General features: G+C 50.3%; 1 protein-coding gene across 1 annotated transcript in view; it reads left to right on the top strand.

Annotated features, from left to right (window-relative positions):
- Window positions 1–14,159: 14,159 nt before the first annotated feature.
- LOC115917110 (multiple epidermal growth factor-like domains protein 8) overlaps window positions 14,160–17,798 on the top strand; it is a 76,911-nt gene continuing 73,272 nt past the window's right edge. Inside the window, 1 exon segment of the mRNA XM_030970840.1 lies at window positions 14,160–14,302. Coding sequence (XP_030826700.1) covers window positions 14,160–14,302 — 143 coding nt within the window.

The following is a 17,798-nucleotide window of genomic DNA, read 5'->3' as shown; positions in this document are numbered from 1 at the left end:
TGGGATTTTTTTGGGGATTTCGTGATTTCTATGGGATTTTTTTTGGGATTTTGCCATTTCCACTGGGATTTTTTTGGGGATTTCGCGATTTCTATGGGGTTTTTTGTAGGATTTCGTGATTTCCTTGCTGTTTTCCCCCCTCTGACCCCACTTTTTGCCCTCCCCAGATGCTGCTGCACCTGTTCAGCGACGCCAACTACAACCTGCTGGGCTTCAACGCCACGTGGGCGCTGTCGCTGTGCCCGGGCGGCTGCTCGGGCCGCGGCCGCTGCCACCCCCAGGGGCACTGCCAGTCGCCCCCGGGCCTGAAGGGCGAGCCCTCGGAGGTTGGTTTTTGCCACCCCCCGTGCCCCCCCAGTACTGCCACCCCCCGGGGCACCTGCAACCAGGTGAGAGCCCAACTTTGGGGGGTTATGGGGGAATTTTTGGGGATTTTTGGGGATTTTATGGGATTTTTTGGGGGATTTTTGGTGATTTTGGGGGGATTTTATGGGATTTTTTTGGGGATTTTTGGTGATTTTGGGGGGATTTTTTGGTGATTTTATGGGGATTTTTTGGGGGATTTTCTGATGGTTTTGGGCCCCTCGTGTGCCACCCCCGCGTGCCCCCAGTACTGCCACCCCCCCGGGGGCACCTGCAACCAGGTGAGAGCCCAAGGTGACCCCAAAATTTTTGGGATTGGAACTCTGGGACCCCAAAACTTCTGGGGGACACCCCAAACCCCTCCAAAACTGAACTGAGAGACCCCAAAACCTCCAGAAATGGTTCCAGGAGACCCCAGAACTTTTGGGATTGGAACTCTGGGACCCAAATCTTTGGGGGGCACCCCAAATTTTCCAAAAGCCCCTCCTGAGCCCCCAAATTTGGGCTGTTGATTTTAGGGTTGTTTTCGGTTTGGGGGTTTAGTGCGGCATTTGGGTTGGGGTCTGGGGAACCCCCCCAACCCCAGATGGACTGGACGTGCCCCAAAACAGAACTTTTGGGATTTATGGGCCCCAAAATTTTTGGGGACATCCCAAAGCCCCCAAAACAGAACTGAGAGACCCCAAAACTTTTGGGATTGGAACTCTGGGACCCCAAAACTTCTGGGGAGACCCCAAACCCCCCAAAACAGAACTGAGAGACCCCAAAACAGAACTGAGAGACCCCAAAACCTCCAGAAATGGTTCTGGGAGACCCCAAATCTTTTGGGGTTGGAACTCTGGGACCCCAAATCTTTTGGGGACACCCCAAATTCCCCAAAAGCCCCTCCTGAGCCCCAAATTTGGGCTGTTGCAGGTGTCGGGGCGCTGCGAGTGCCGGCCGGGCTTTGTGGGGTTCGGCTGCGACCTCGCCTTGGGGGAGACCCCAAAACCCCAGAAATGGAACTGAGAGACCCCAAAACAGAACTGAGAGACCCCAAAACTTTTGGGGACACCCCAAAGCCCCCAAAACAGAACTGAGAGACCCCAAAACAGAACTGAGAGACCCCAAAACTTCTGGGATTGGAACTCTGGGACCCCAGAACTTTGGGGAGACCCCAAACCCCCCAAAACAGAACTGAGAGACCCCAAAACAGAACTGAGAGACCCCAAAACCTCCAGAAATGGTTTCAGGAGACCCCAGAACTTTTGGGATTGGAACTCTGGGACCCAAATCTTTGGGGGACACCCCAAATTCCCCAAAAGCCCGCGCTGAGCCCCAAATTTGGGCTGTTGCAGGTGTCGGGGCGCTGCGAGTGCCGGCCGGGCTTTGTGGGGTTCGGCTGCGACCTCGCCCTGGGGGAGACCCCAAAACCCCAGAAATGGAACTGAGAGACCCCAAAACAGAACTGAGAGACCCCAAAACTTTTGGGGACATCCCAAAGCCCCCAAAACAGAACTGAGAGACCCCAAAACTTCTGGGATTGGAACTCTGGGACCCCAAAACTTCTGGGGAGACCCCAAACCCCCCAAAACAGAACTGAGAGACCCCAAAACAGAACTGAGAGACCCCAAAACCTCCAGAAATGGTTCTGGGAGACCCCAAATCTTTTGGGGTTGGAACTCTGGGACCCCAAATCTTTTGGGGGACACCCCAAATTCCCCAAAAGCCCCCGCTGAGCCCCAAATTTGGGCTGTTGCAGGTGTCGGGGCGCTGCGAGTGCCGGCCGGGCTTTGTGGGGTTCGGCTGCGACCTCGCCCTGGGGGAGACCCCAAAAACCCCAGAAATGGAACTGAGAGACCCCAAAACAGAACTGAGAGACCCCAAAACTTTTGGGGACATCCCAAAGCCCCCAAAACAGAAGACTCAAACAGACCCCCAAAACTTCTGGGATTGGAACTCTGGGACCCCAAAACTTCTGGGGAGACCCCAAACCCCCCAAAACAGAACTGAGAGACCCCAAAACAGAACTGAGAGACCCCAAAACCTCCAGAAATGGTTCTGGGAGACCCCAAATCTTTTGGGGTTGGAACTCTGGGACCCCAAATCTTTTGGGGGACACCCCAAATTCCCCAAAAGCCCCCGCTGAGCCCCAAATTTGGGCTGTTGCGGGTGTCGGGGGCGAGAGTGCCGGCCGGGCTTTGTGGGGTTAAATGGGATTTGGGGCTTAAAGGGGATTTAGGGGGTTTGGGGACTTTGGGAGCAAGGATTTGGGGGATTTTGGGGGGTTGGGAGGTTAAAGGATTTGGGGGGTTAAAGGGGATTTGGGGGTTTAAAGGGGATTTAGGTAGTTAAAGGATTTGGGGGTTTAAAGGGGATTTTGGGGGGCTTTAAGGGGATTTTGGGGTGGAACTAGGGGCTGGGAGGGGCTAGAGGGGATTTGGGGGGCTAAAGGACGGGGGGCTGGGATTTAGGGTTTTGGGGGTTGGGGCACTCAGAGTTGGGCACCTGGGGTTAAAGGACTTGGGGGGCTTAAGGGGATTTAGGGGGGTTAAAGGGGGACGGGGGAGATTAAAGGGATTTGGGGTTTAAAGGGGATTCGGGGCTAAAGGGGACGGGGGAGGTTGTGTATTCAGGTATCAGGGATTTGGGGAAGAAGGGATTTGGGGAAGCTAAAGGGGATTTAGGGGGATTAGGGATTTGGGGTTAAAGGGGATTTGGGGAGGTTAAAGGGGATTTTGGGGGGGTTAAAGGGATTGGGGGAGGTTTAAAGGGATTTTGGGGAAATTTGGGGGTTGGGAGGATTAGGAGGGGATTGGGAGGCCAAAGGGACTTGGGGTTAGCAAGATTTTGGGGGGTCAGTGACTTGGGGGCTTGGGATTTTGGGAGGTTAAAGGGGATTTAAAATAAAAGGGATTTGGGGGAGGTTTAAAGGGATTTTGGGGTTTAAAGGGGATTTTGGGGGTTTAAAGGGGGATTTTGGGGGGGGTTTGCATTTTGGGGGTTTAAAGGGGATTTGGGGAGGTTAAAGGGGATGGGGGTTAAAGGGATTTGGGAGGTTAAAGGGGATTTAGGGGGGGATTTAGGGGATTTTGGGGGGTTAGCAAGATTTGGGAGGCCAGGATTTTGGGGGTTAAAGGATTTGGGAGGTTTGTATGGGATTTTGGGGGAAATTAAAGGGGAGGACAGAGGGGATTTTGGGGAGGCTAAGTGTAATTTTGTGGGAGGTTAAAGGATTTGGGGGTTTAAAGGGGGATTTGGGGGCTTAAAGGGGGATTTTGGGGAGGTTAAAGGGGATTTAAATAAAGGGGATTTGGGAGGTTTAAAGGGATTTTGGGGGTCGAAGGGGATTTGGGGGTCAAAGTGGATTTGGGGTTGAAAAGGATTTTGGGGGTTTAAAGGGGACTTTGGGAGGTTAAAGTGGGATTGGGGGGGCTAAAGGGATTTGGGAGTTAAAGGACTTTGGGGTGTGACTTAGGGGATTTTGGGGGGTTAAAGGGGGACTTAAATAAAGGGGATCGCAAGATTTTTGCCAAAGGGTTTTGGAGGGGTCCCAAAAGTTTTGGGTCGAGTGTCCCGAAAAGCCTTGGGTTTTGGGGAGCTTTGGGGGGATTAGGATTTTGGGTGGGGTTTAAAGGGATTTGGGGTTTAAAGGGGATTTGGGGTGAGGTTAAAGGGGATTTTAAAATTTGGGGGGTGTTTGGGGTATTTAAAGGGGATTTTAAGGAATTTGGGGGTGTTGGGAGGGGATTAGAGGATTTGGGGGTTTTAAAGGGATTTGTAGCACTGGGGGCATTTAAGGGGATTTTGGGGAAATCTGGGGGTGCTGGGAGGAATTAGAGGGATTTGGGGGGTTTAAAGGGGATTTTAGGGGGGTTGGGGTGTTTAAAGGGGATTTTGGGAAACTGGGGGTTTTGGGGGGCGTTTAAAGTGTGGATTTGGGGGGAATTTGGGGGAACTGTGAGGCCGAGGGGTTAGAGGGATTCTATGGGTTTGGGGAGCATTTAAAGGGGACTTGGGGAATTTGGGGATGTGAAGTGGATTTTGGGGATTTTGGGGGCTTAGTGGGTTTTGGAGGGGGGGTCCCGCTTGGGGGTTTTGGGGAGTTTTGGTGACTGGTGGGGGAATTTGGGGGTTAAAGGGGATTTGGGGGGAAATTTAAAGTTTGAAGCATTTAAAGTGTGACCTTTGGGGAATTTGGGGGACTGAAAGGACTTAGGGGATTGGGGGCTTAAAGGGATTTTGGAGGAAGGGAGGCTAGAGGGATTTGGGGAGATTTGGGGCCTGGGGCATTTAAAGTGGATTTGAGGTCCTGAAAGTTCTTGGGGTTTGGGGAAGTTGAGGGACTAGGGGATTGGAGGGGTTAAAGGGGATTTTGGGGGGTTAAAGGATTTTGGGGAAGCTGGGAGGGGTTAGAGGGGATTTATGAAGGGTTTGGGGTTGATTTTTTTGGGTAACTGGGTGAATTCTAGTGGATTCTTTTTGGGGGTTTTAAAGTGATTTTGGGAAAATTTTGGGTCAATTTGAGGTATTCAAAGTAATCTCAAAGTGAACCTTTTGGGGATTTGGGTGGATTTCAAGAATTTGGGGTAAATTTGGGGGAATTTTAGTCCATTTTCACCATTTCCCAAACGATTTTTTCAGTTTCAACCTTGGGGCCTCAAATCAAATTGGGGAACTGGGGTTTGGGGTGGATTTTAAAATTTGGGATTTTGGGGGGATTTGGGGTGACTTGGGCTAATTTTAGTCCATTTTCACCATTTCCAACGATTTTTTGGGGTTTTTGGGGTCTGGGGTCTTTGGGGGGGTCCAGGATTTTGGGGAGAACCGGGGTTTGGGGGCTGATTTTGGGGTGACTTGGGGGATTTAAATAATTTGGGGATTTGGGGTTGACTTGAGGGAATTTGGGGTCAATTTGGGGTGAATTTGGGGGTTAATTTTTGGGACGGGGGTCAATTTGGGTTGATTTTGGGATTTGGGTAAATTTGTGGGATTTAAATACCTAGTGAATTTGGGGTTGATTTTGGGGTTGATTTTAACCATTTTCACCACTTCCGCAACGGATTTTTTCGGTTTTTTTTGCCTCTGGGGGTCTTTGGGGCTCCTGGGATTTTTTTCGGTGGATTTTTGGGTGACCCCTCCCACTTCTCCCTTCCAGGACCCTTTCTGTGAGTGGCAGACCCTGGGACCCGACTCCAAACGTGGGCTTACTTCGGCCTGTAGTCAGCCGGGAGGGACCCGCCGCCTGGGGACCCCAGCAGTGCCCCCTGCAGGTGACATTTGCCGAATTTCATTTAGTACTGGATTTTTAAATTTTTTGTGATTTTTTTTGCGATTTTGGGGCAAATTTTAGTACTAGCATTTTTGTGATTTAAAGGATTTGGATCTTGGGGCTCATCAGGGACTCCCCAGTAGTGCCCCCCCAGCAGCAGGTATACTTGGGTATACTTCATTTTGGGCAATTTTGGAAATTTTGCATTTTTTAAATTTTTGGCGATTTTTAAGCATTTTTGGGCATTTTAGTATTTCAAAGGATTTGGGATCCTGGGGTGACCTTCAGGACCCCAGAAGTGCTCCCCCTGCAGTGCAGGTGACATTGTTTTCGAATTTCCCATTTGGGGCAATTTCGGGGATTTTTAAATTTTTTTGTGATTTTTTTGAGTGATTTTGGGGCAAATTTTTGGGCATTTGGGGGCATTTTTGGTGATTTTAAAGGATTAGGATCCCTAGGGCTCATCAAAGACCTCTAGCAGTGCCCCCCGCAGCAGGTGACATTTGGGGAGAATTTCCCCCATTTTGGGCAATTTTGGAATTTTTGCATTTTTTTTATTTTTTTATGATTTTTGGGCTGCATTTTTAGCATTTTTGGTAGATTTAAAGGGGATTTTGGGATCCTAGTGACCATCAGGGGACTTCAGAAGTGCTCCCCTGCAGGCAGCAGGTGACATTTAAGAATTTCCCCATTTTGGCAATTTCGGGATTTAAAAATTTTTGGGATTTTGTGATTTTTTTTGCGATTTTTGGGTTTTTTGCTTTTTTGGTCGGAATTTTATGGGTTTTTGGGGATCCCTTTGCGGGTTTCTTTAGGACTTTAGTAGTGCCCCTTTGCAGCAGGGTTTGACATTTGGGTTGATTTGCGTCTTTTGGGCATTTTGGGTTCTTTTTGCTTTTTTTTTTTTGGTTTTTGCGGTTTTTGAGGGCGATTTTTTGGGGCATTTTTGTGTGGTTTTTGGGGGGATTTTGGGGTCTTGGGTGATTTTTGGGATCTTTGGTGGCCTTTTTTGAGGATCTTTGGGGCCTTTTGGCCTTTTTGGGGTGAATTTTAGGCCCTTTTGGGGCCTTTTGTGGTCCTTTGCGGTTTTGTGGTCTCAAAGCCTTTGGACCGGTTTTTTTTGGGTTGGTTTGGGTTTCTTGGGGATTTTGGGGGGCTCTTTTGGTCCTGTGGGTTTTTTGGGGAGGGGTCCTTGTTTTGTGGTTTTTTGGGCCATTTGGTGGGTTTTTTTTGGCGTTATTTTTGGGCATTTTGGCGGCCATTTTTTCTGGAGCCCAAACTTGGTGTTTTTTGGGGATTTGGTGGGGTTTTTGGGGCTTGATTTTGGGGGGTCTTGGTGCATTTTTGGGAGGGAATCCGTTATGGTTCTTCGGTATTTTGGTGGGTCCTTTTTGTGCATTTTAAATGCATCCATTTTGGTCCTTTCGGGCCATTGTTGGCGTTTTTTGGTCCCAAGCTCCAAAAACTCCCGGGTTTTTTGGGTTGTGGTTTCTCTGGGGGTTCCCGGGAATCTTGGGGGGGGTCTCGGAGACCTTGGGGTAGGTCTTGTAAGCAATTTCATGATCTTTGGGGCCTCTTCTGGTGCTGGAGGGGGTTTTTAGGTCCTAGTCCGAAAAACCCTCGGTTTTTTGGTTGGGGTTTGGGCTCCCCACTTGGGGAGGGGTCTCAGGTACTCTTTTTGGGAGAGGGTCTTAAGGTAATTTTAGGATTTTGGGCTCTTCTTGGTGCTTTTTAGGGTTTAAGGTCCTGGAAGCTCCAAAAACCCGGCTTCTTTTGGGTTGGGGCTCTCCGGGGCTCCCCGAATTTTGGAGGGCCTCACTGCCCCCCGCTCCCAGCGCAAGTGCGCCCTTGGTGTGCCCTAGCCTGGAAAGCCCGTGCGCTGTGGTGCCTCGGCTGGCAGCTCCTTCCTTTCACGCTACCCACAGGCACCGGCATCGGGGGGTGCCGAGGGGCTGGAGCTGTACAGGTGAGATGGGGCTGAATCGGGGCCCTGGGAACTGGGGGTCCCTCGGCAAATTTGGGGGGCGATTTGGGGAGTTCTGGAGGGCTCCTTGGGGATTTAAGGCAGCCTTTCAGGGGGATTTAAGGGCGCTTTTGGGGGGCATTTGGGGCGGCCTATGATTTAATGGGGGATTGGGGGAGGTTTGGGGTTTGGGGGTCCCCTGGGAAATATTGGGTCCCTGAGATGTCTCAGGCACCTCGGAAACTAAATTTTAGGAAGTTTGGGGGGCTACCCTGAGAAATTTGGGGTGATTTGGGAAAATTTGGAGGGGTTTTGGGGATTTAAGGCTTGCCTTTGGGGGACTTGGAGGGGATTTGGGGAGTATTTGGGGGTATTTAAGGGGACGAATACTTGGGGTCATGGGGTCCCAAATGGCTGAGGTCCTGGGAATTTGGGGGCGTCCTTGAGAAATTTGGGGGCTTATTTGGGAAAGTTTGGGGATTTTGGGGAGTATTTGGGGCGATTTCATATGGGGATTTAATGGGGGATTTAGGGGGCTGGGGGTTTGGGGGGTCCCAATGGCTGGGAGGGGTCCCTGAGAAATTTGGGGTGTCCTTGAGAAATTGAAGATTTGGGGAGTTTGGAGGGGGGGTTTTGGGGGTTTACATGGTTTTGGGGGCATTTTGGGGGGTTTTTTTGGGGTGTTTGGGGCCTGGGGCGATTTTGATGGGGATTTAATGTTTGGGGGGTTGGGGGTGTTTGGGGGTCCCCGAGTTGGTTGGGGGTCCTGAGATCCCAATTGTGCCGGGGGGCGTCTGTCTTGAGAAGTTTGGGGGTCTGAGAATTTACCTGGGGGTAATTTGGGGGGGTTTTGAGGGGGTCTAAGGGGTTTTTGGGGCGTATTTGAGGGATTTGGGGGGCATTTGGGGGCGACTTGCGATGTAAGGGATCTAAGGGGGGTTTGGGGAGTTTGGGGGTCCCGAAATGGTTGGAGGGGTCCTTGAGATGATTCTGGGGGGTCCTTGAGAAATTTGTAGGATTGGGGTGGAGTTTGGGGGGTTTGGGGGCATTTGGGGGGGCTTTTTGTGGGGGGATGTAATGGGGGGGTTTGGGGAGGAAAGTTTGGGGGGTTTGCTGGCCTGTGGCCAATCCTGAAATGGCTGGTTCCTTGAGGTGTCTCAGTGGTCTCAGAAATCTGGGGGGTCCTTGAGAAATTTGGGGGCGATTATGGGGGAGTTTGGAGGGTTTTGGGGATCTAAGCGCTTAAATTGGGGGGATTTGAGGCGTATTTTGGGTGTATTTGGAGGATTTAAGGGGATCTAATGGGGGTGTTGGGGGAGGTTTGGGGGTTCTGGGGGTCCCGTAAAAGTGGCTGGGAGGGGTCCTCGGAGAAGTTTGGGGGGCGTCCTTGAGAAATTTAAAGGACATTTGGGGAACCTTTGGAGGGGTTTTGGGGGGGATCTAAGGCGGTTTTGGGGCCCATTTGAGGGGGTTTTGGGGAGTATTTGGGGGCGTATTTAACTGGGGATTTAATGGGGTTTGGGGTATTTTGGGGTTCCCAAATGGCTGGGGGGTCCCCGAGATGTCTGGGGGGCGTCCTTTGAGAAATCTAGGGGTCCCTGAGAAATTTGGGGGCAATTGGGGGAAAATTTGGAGGGGCTTTGGGGGATTTACAGGCCGGTTTTGGGGCAATTTGAGGGGGTTTTTGGGGAGGATTTGGGGGGTGATTTATGGGGGATTTAATGGGGGATTGGGGAGGCTTGGGGGTTTGGGGGGGTCCCTGAAATGGCTGGGGGCGTCCCAAGTTTGGGGGGCGTCCCTTTAGGGAAATTTGGGGGCGATTTGGGGAGTTTGGAGTGGGTTTTGGGGGGATCTGGCAAAGGCCTTTGGGGATTTGAGGGGTTTGGGGAGCATTTGGGATGATTTAAGGGGATTTGAGTGGGGGTTTGGGGGGTTGGGGGGGTCCCCTAAATGGCTGGGGGTCCTAGAGAAATTTGGGGGGGGTATTTGGGGAATTGATTTGGGGGGCTCTGGGAGGGCTCTGGGGGGATGGGCTGCCTTGGGGGTGGATGTGGCCTTGGGGCGCACTTTGCGGGGGATTTAATGGGGATTGGGTGGGGGTTTGGGGAGTTTGGGTGGGTCCCCGAAATGGCTGGGGGGTCCTTGAGAGATTTGGGGGCGTCCTTGAGAAATTTGGGGGTCCTCTGAGAAAATTTGGAGGGGTTTTGGGGAAATTTAGGGGGATTTAAGGGGCTTACTTGAGAGGTTTAAAGTGTCTTTGGGGTACTGGGGGGCTAAGGGGACTTAATGTGGGGGTTTGGGAGTTCAGGCCCCGAAATGGCTGGGAGGTCCCTGAGAAATCTGGGGGTCCTCGAGAAAATTTGGGGTGATTGGGAAAACTTGGAGTGCTTTTGGGGGACTTATGGGGCCTTGGGGTACTTGAGGGGATTTTGGGGGGCTTTGGGGAGTATTTGGGGCATCTTACCAGGGGGATTTAATGGGGATTGGGGAGTTCGGGATTTTGGGGCCCCTGAAATGCGTCTGGGGGTCCCAAACGTTTGGGGGGTCCCCGAGAAATTTGGGGGCGATTTGGGCAAATTTAGGGGATTTGAGGGGGGATTTGGGGGCAGCCTAAAGGGCCTGTTTGAGGGTTTGGGGGGGGAATCAACGAGGTTTTGGGGGCGGTTTGGGGGAGTTTGGGATTTTGGGGGATCCCTGAAAATGGCTGTGTGTGGGTCCCTGAAATGTTTGGGGTGGTTTTGGGGGTTTTGGGGGTGGTCTTGGGGTGGTCTTGCTTGGTTTTGGGGTTTTTCTGGGGGGGCGTTTTGGGGGTTTTTGGGGGGTGGTTTTGGGGGTTTTGGGGTGGTTTGGGGGCGTTTTGGGGTGGTTTGGGGGTGGTTTTGTTGGGTTTTGGGGGGGTTTTGGGGTGCTTTGGGGTGGTTTTGTGGGGTTTTTGGGGGTGCTTTGGGGTGGTTTTGCTGGTTTTTGGGGTGGTTTTGGGGGTTTTGGGGGCTGGGTGGTTTGGGGGTGGTTTTGTGGGGTTTCTGGGGTGCTTTGGGGGTTTTGGGGTGCTTATGGCCCAGGGTTTTTGGGGTTTTGGGGTGCTTTTGGGGCCGGTTTTAGGGTGGTTTTTGTGGGTTATTAGTGGTCGTTTGGCCTGGGGCGCCTCAGGCTCTCCCTGTGTTGGCTCCCAGGCGCCTCTGGGGGCGTTTGGGGTGGCCTCAGCGCCTTTGGGGGTTTTGGGGTGGTTTTGGGTGCTTTGGGGTGGTTTTGTGGGGTTTTGGGGCTGTTTTGGGGTTTCTGGGGTGGTTTTGGGGTTTTTAAGTTGGTTTTGCAGGGGTTTTGGGGTGGTTTAAATGGGGGTTTTAGGGTCGTTTTGTGGGTTTCTGGGGTGTTTGGGGGTTTTAGGGTGGTTTTGGGGGTTTTAAGGTTTATGTGGGGTTTTGGGGGTTTCTGGGGTGGTTTTGTGGGGTTTTGGGGGTGGTTTGTGGGTTTTGGGGGTGGTTTTGGCGGGTTTTGGGGGGTGGTTTTGGGGGTTTTTGGGGTGGTTTTGGGGTTTTTTGGGGTGGTTTTGGGGGGTTTCTGGGGGTGTTTTGTGGGGTTTCTGGGGTGGTTTTGGGGTTTTTGGGGTGGTTTTGGGGGTTTTGGGGTGGTTTTGTGGCCTTTTGAAGGGTTTTTGGGCTTTGGGGGCTCTTTTTGGGGTGCTTTTGGGTTTTGGGGTTCCCCAGAGTCTGGGAGTTGATTTTTGGGGGCCTATTTTGGGGGTTTTTTGCAGCGTTCACTCCGGCCCGCAGTGCGGGGCTGCTCCCAGCTCGGCTCCTGCCAGGAGTGTCTGAGCCAGCACGGCTGGGGTGCTGGTGCCGGCGGCGGCTGCAACTCCGCTGGTCGGGCTAGGCTCCGAACTGGGGCTGTTGAAGGGGCTTCAATTGGGGCTGGGGGCCGGGGGGTTTGGGGGGTCCCGGATTTTGGGGGTTTGGGGGAAAGTTGGGGGACCCATTTTGGTGATTTTGGGTCCTGGAGTTTGAGGATTCCTCAATCTGGGAAGGGTTTGGGAGGGAAGTCTGGGGTCAATTGGGCCTGGGGCTCACTTGGGTCTGGGGCTTCACTTGGGGCTGGGGGCTTCAATTGGGTCTGGGGGCTTCCATTGGGGCTGGGGGCTTCGGGGGTTTGTTTTTGTGATTTTGGGCTTTTTTGGGGCTGATTTGGGGGTATTTTGTTGAGTGATTTTTGGGAGTTTTTTTCAGCGTCTGTGGAGCTGATTTTGGGGGTTTTTGGGCTGATTTTGGCTTCTTTGGGGGTTTTTTCGTGGGGCTGATTTTTGCCTCTTTTGCAGCAACTTTTGAGTTTAATTTCGTTTTCACCCCAATACCCTTTCCATCCCCATTTGCCTTTTTCACTTACCCCATTTTTTCCCCTTTCTGCCATTTCACCCCTCCCAAAACCCCAAAATTCCCCAAATCTTCCCCAAAATTTTCCCCAAATTGTCCCAAATTTTCCCCACCTCTCCCCCAGCTGCTTCCAGGCTTACCTCCCCGGGGCTGCACCACTTCCCCAACTGCCCGCGCTCTGGCCCAGCTGAGTGACCACCAGAGTGACCACCTGAGTGACCACAAAGTGACCAGAGTGACCACAGCGACCACTGAGTGACCACTAGTGACCACGGAGCCACCCAGTGACCACAGTGACCACCTGAGTGACCACAGTGACCACAGTGACCACCTGAGCGACCCACTAGTGACCAGAGGACCACAGTCCACTCACCTGAGTGACCACAGTGACCACCTGACACAGTGGCCAGAGTGACCACCATAGTGACCACCTGAGTGACCACACGTGACCACCTGAGGACCACAGTAGACCGGTGACCTGAGGACCACAGTACCACCACAGTGACCACCTGAGGGACCACAGTGACCACGTGAGTGACCACAGGCCAGTGTGACCACAAAGTGACCACCTGAGTGACCATAAAAGTGACCACCTGAGTGTCCAAAGGGACCGTGATTGTAGCGGACCACCTGGTACCCACTGAATGACCCACACACCAGTGACCACCTGGAGTGACCAGGTGAGACTACACAAGGACCACCAGTGACCACCCGGGGTGACCCACCGCATGACCCCCAATGACCACCGGGTGACCCAAATCGACCACCGAGTGACCCCGGTGACCCCTGAGTGACCCCAATGACCACCGGTGACCTGACTCACCCGATGACCGCCAGAGTGACCACATTCCCGTGAACTTGACCACCCTCGTGAGTGCCCAGAATGACCTGTATCAGAGTGACCAGCAGGGTTGACCACAGTGGTGACCCCATATGACCACCACAGGGCGACCACCAGGGTGACCGGACCCACCGTCCACCTGAATGACCCCCTGAGTGCCCAGATGACCATCAGAGTGACCCCCCAAATGAGCAGGGGTGGCCCCAATGACCACCAGGGTGACCCGCCACCAGGTGACCACACCGAATGACCACCAGAGTGCCCAGAATGACCGTAGTGCCAGCAGGAGCGGCCGGGGGGGCTACCATGGGGTGACCCCAATGACCACCAGAGTGACCGCCAGAATTTGTCCCGACCGACCAGGGTGGCCACTGTGAACTGACCATCTGAGTGACCACCAGAGTGCCCAGAATGACCACCAGAGTGACCAGCGGGCAGAGTGCCCAGTAATGACTACCAGGGTGACCACCTAATTGAATGACCACAGGGGTTGAATACCATTTGAATGACCACGTTCTCCCGAGTGACCACCAGGGTGACCATATTGGGGCGGGATTTGAATGCCCAGTAGGATGACCATTTGAATGACCAGCAGGATGACCAGCAGGGTGCCCAGCAGGATGCCCAGCAGAGTGCCCAGAATGCCCACCAGGGTGACCTTTTGAATGACCACCAGAATGACCACCCAGAATGACCAGCAGGATGCCCAGCAGGATGCCCACCCAGGGTACCATTTGAATGACCAGCAGAGTGACCATCTGAATGCCCGGCAGAGTGACCATTTAATGCCCAGCAGAGTGACCATTTGAATGCCCAGCAGGTGACCATTTGAATGACCAGCAGGAGACCATTTGAATGCCCAGCAGAGCGCCCAGCAGAGTGCCCAGAATGACCACCAGGGCGAACCGTTTGAGTGATCAGCAGGATGACCATTTGCATGCCCAGCAGAGTGACCACCAGGATGCCCAGCAGGATGACCAAGCGGGATGCCCAGCAGAGTGCCCAGCAGAGTGACCACTTGAATGACCACCAGGGTGACCATCATTTGAATGCCCAGCAGAGTGCCCAGCAGAGTGCCTAGCAGAAAGTGACCACCAGGGTGGCCGTTTGAGTGCGCCAGCAGAGCTGACCATTTGAATGCTGGGGTGCGGTGACCACCAGGGTGACCATTTGAATGCCCAGCAGAGTGCCCAGCAGAGTGCCCCAGCAGAGTGACCACCAGGGTGGCCATATCTGAATGCCCAGCAGAGTGCCCGTAGAGTGCCCAGCAGGAGTGCCCAGCAGGATGCCCACCAGGCTGACCGTTTGAGTGACCAGCAGAGTGCCCATGTGAATGGTCAGGGTGCCCGCGGCAGCGCCCAGTGGTCGTACGGCATGCCCGGACGTGGACGAGTGCGGGTGCGCGCTGGGGCTACGTTCGGTGCCGCCGTGGCGCAGTGCCACAACAGCCCCGGCAGCTTCAGTGCCGGCTGCCAGCGCGGCTCCAGGGCGACGGCGTCACCGCCTGCAGAGCCCAAGTGAGGGAACTGGGCCGGGAATTTGGGGAAAAACAAAAAACTGGCGTGAAAATCGGCCGTAGAGAACGGTCGAGATAAGGGGAAACGGGATGAGTGGGGGGAAATTGGGTGAAAAAAGGGGAGGAAAATTGGCAGCAGCAATGTGGTAAAAATTTGGGAGGAAAATGGGAGAAACTGGGGTAAAATTGGAGGAAAATTGAATGGAAAAATGGGGCAAAAAATTGGGAAAATTTGGGCAAAACAAAAAAAAAGAAAAACGCCGAGAAACGGGTCGAGATAATGGGAAACTGGGATGAGTGGGGAAATTGGGGAGAAAATTTGGGGAAAATTATAAAAATGGAAGTGGAAAATTGGGAAAATTGAAAGGGGAAATTAGGAGAAAATTGGGAGAAAAATTTGGGAAAACTGAGAAAAATTGTAAGTACTGGGAAAATTGAAGAAAAATGGGAAAATTGAAAGGGAAATTAGAGGAAATTGAGAGAAAATTTGGGAGGAAAAGGGAGAAGCTAAAAATTGGAGGAAAATTGAGGAAATTGGGCAAAAAATTGGGGGGAAATTTGGGCAAAACAAAAAAATCAAAATCGTCAGACCACGAGATAATGGGGAAACGGGGATGAGTGGGGGAAATTAAGAAAATTTTGGGGAAAATTCGTAGAAAAATTGGTGAAAAATTGGGAAAAATTTAAGAAAAACGGAAAAATTGAAAGGAATTAGGAGGAAATTGGAGAAAATTTGGGAGGAAAAGGGGAGAAGCTGGGGGTAAATTAAGGAAAAATTGGAGGAAAATTGAGAAAGATGGGGAAATTGAGAGAAAAATGGAAAATTGCAGGCAAATTGGGCAAAAATTGGCTGAAAATACAGAAAACTAAGAAAATATGTTCCAGGAAAAATGGGAAAATTGAGGGGAAAATTGGGCAAAAATTGGGAAAATTTGGGCAAAACCAAAAAAAAGGCTGAAAACGCCGAGAAACGCCACGAGATATCGGGGGTAGATGGGGGATGAGGGGGAAATTGGGTGAAAATGGGAGGAAAATTAAGAAAATATGGGAAAAATTTGGGAGGAAATGGGAGAAACTGGGGTAAATTGGAGGAAAATTAAAAATTGGGCAAAAATTGGAAAATTGGGCAAAACAAAAAAAGGAAAAATCGGCCGAGAAACGGCCAGATAATGGGGAGACGGGATGAGGGAAATTGGGGAGAAAATTTGGGAAAATTCGAGAAAAATTATGAAAAAATTGGGAAAAATTGAAAGGAAATTAGGAGGAAGTACTGGGAGAAAATTTGTGGCACCTGAAAATTTCCAGGAAAATTGGGAAAAATTGGAAGAAAATGTGGGTATGCACTGAAAGGGAATTAGAGGAATGGGAGAAAAATTTAGAGGAAAAGGGATAAAGCTTGGGGTAAATTGGAGGAAAATTGAGGAAAATTGGGCAAAAATTGGGGAAATTTGGGCAAAAAACAAAAAATCAGAAAAACGGTCGAGAAACGGCCGGTATTACTGGGAAACGGGGATGAGTGGGGGGAAAATTTGGGGGAAGAAAAATTTGGGGAAAACGAGAAAAAATTAAGTAGAAAAATTAAAAAAATTGGAAAGAAAAAACTGGAAAAATTGAAAGTGAATTAGGATGAAAATTAAAGAAAATTTGGGAGGAAAAGGGAGAAGCTAAAATTGGAGGAAAATTGAGGAAAATTGAGAAAAGATGGGGGAAATTGAGGAGAAAAATGGGAAAAATCATAGCAAATTGGGCAAAAAATTGGCTGGAAAATAAGAAAACTGGGTGAAAATAAGGGAAAACTGAGGAAAAATGGTGGGGAAAATTAGGGGAAAATTAAAAAAATTGGGAAAATTTGGGCAAAACCAAAAAAAATGGGTTAAAATCGTCGAGAAACCACGAGATACTGGGGAAACGGGGATGAGTGGGGGAAAATTAAGTGAAAAATGGAGGAGGAGAAAATATGGAAAAATTTGGGAGGAAAAATGGGTGAAACTAGCAAATTGGAGGAAAATTAAGTGTACCAAGAAAAATTTAAAACAAAAAGCGCACCTACCGAGAAACGCCGAGAGATAACAAGAGATGGGGATGAGTGGGGGGGAAATTGGGAGAAAAATTTTAGAAAATTCAGAAAAATTCATGGAAAAATTGGGGAGAAAATTGAAAGGAAATTAGAGGAAAATTAGAGAAAATTTGGGGAAAAATTCGAGAAAATTAAGTGGAAAAATTAGAAAATTGGAGATTTTTCAGGATTTTTGGTGGATTTTTCAGGAATATTTTGGGATTTTTTTTTACGTCATTTTAGGGTCATTTTTTCAGGGGTTTTTCCCCCAAACCCCCATTTTTTCCCCAACCCCCTAATTTCCCCCAAAATCTCCTTTTCTGGCAGGAAATCTCCTTTTTCTGGATATTTTAGGGTAATTTTGGCACCTTTTGGAGCCATTTTGGGGCTATTTTTTGGGTGATTTTAGGGCCATTTTTAGGGGTTTTTTTCCTCTTTCCCAATTTTTCCCAAAAATCCCAATTGCTTTTCTTCGTAGAAATCTCTATTTTCTGCATTTTTGATGTGATTTTTGGGACCAATTTAGATGATTTTTGGGGCCATTTTAGGTGATTTTTGGGACCATTTTAGGTGATTTTTGGGGCCATTTTGGCACCGTTTTTGGCACCATTTTTAGGGCCATTTTTGGCCCATTTTAGGTCATTTTAGAGCCATTTTTTCACGGTTTTTTTCCCCCAAACCCCCGTAATTTCCCCCACAACCTCCTTTCCCGGCAGGAAATCTCCTTTTTGTGCATCTTTTCAGGGGATTTTTGGCACCATTTTGGGACCATTTTAGGGCCATTTTTGGCACCATTTTGGGACCATTTTAGGGCCATTTTTGGTGATTTTAGAGCCATTTTTTCACGGTTTCTTTTCCCCCAAACCCCCATTTTTTCCCCCAACCCCTAATTTCCCCCAAAACCTCCTTTCCCGGCAGGAAATCTCCTTTTTCTGGATATTTTCAGGGGATTTTTGGCACCATTTTAGGGCCATTTTAGGGCCATTTTAGGTCATTTTAGAGCCATTTTTGGCACCATTTTGGGCCCATTTTTTGGGTGATTTTAGGGCCATTTTTAGGGGATTTTTTCCTCTTTCCCCATTTTTCCCAAAAATCCCAATTTTTTTTCTTCCTAGAAATCTCTATTTTCTGCATTTTTGATGTGATTTTTGGGACCAATTTAGATGATTTTTGGGGCCATTTTAGGTGATTTTTGGGACCATTTTGGCACCATTTTTGGGGCCATTTTAGGGCCATTTTAGGGCCATTTTGGGCCCATTTTTGGTGATTTTAGAGCCATTTTTTCAGGGGTTTTTCCCCCAAACCCCCCTAATTTCCCCCAAAACCTCCTTTCCCGGCAGGAAATCTCCTTTTTCTGCATCTTTTCAGGGGATTTTTGGCACCATTTTGGCACGATTTTAGGGCCATTTTAGAGCCATTTTTGGCCCATTTTAGGGCCATT

Source organism: Camarhynchus parvulus, unplaced genomic scaffold, assembly GCF_901933205.1.
Source record: "Camarhynchus parvulus unplaced genomic scaffold, STF_HiC, whole genome shotgun sequence".
Lineage (NCBI taxonomy): Eukaryota > Metazoa > Chordata > Aves > Passeriformes > Thraupidae > Camarhynchus > Camarhynchus parvulus.
The sequence above is the reverse complement of the archived record's forward strand: the minus strand, read 5'-3'. Positions and strand labels throughout refer to the sequence as shown.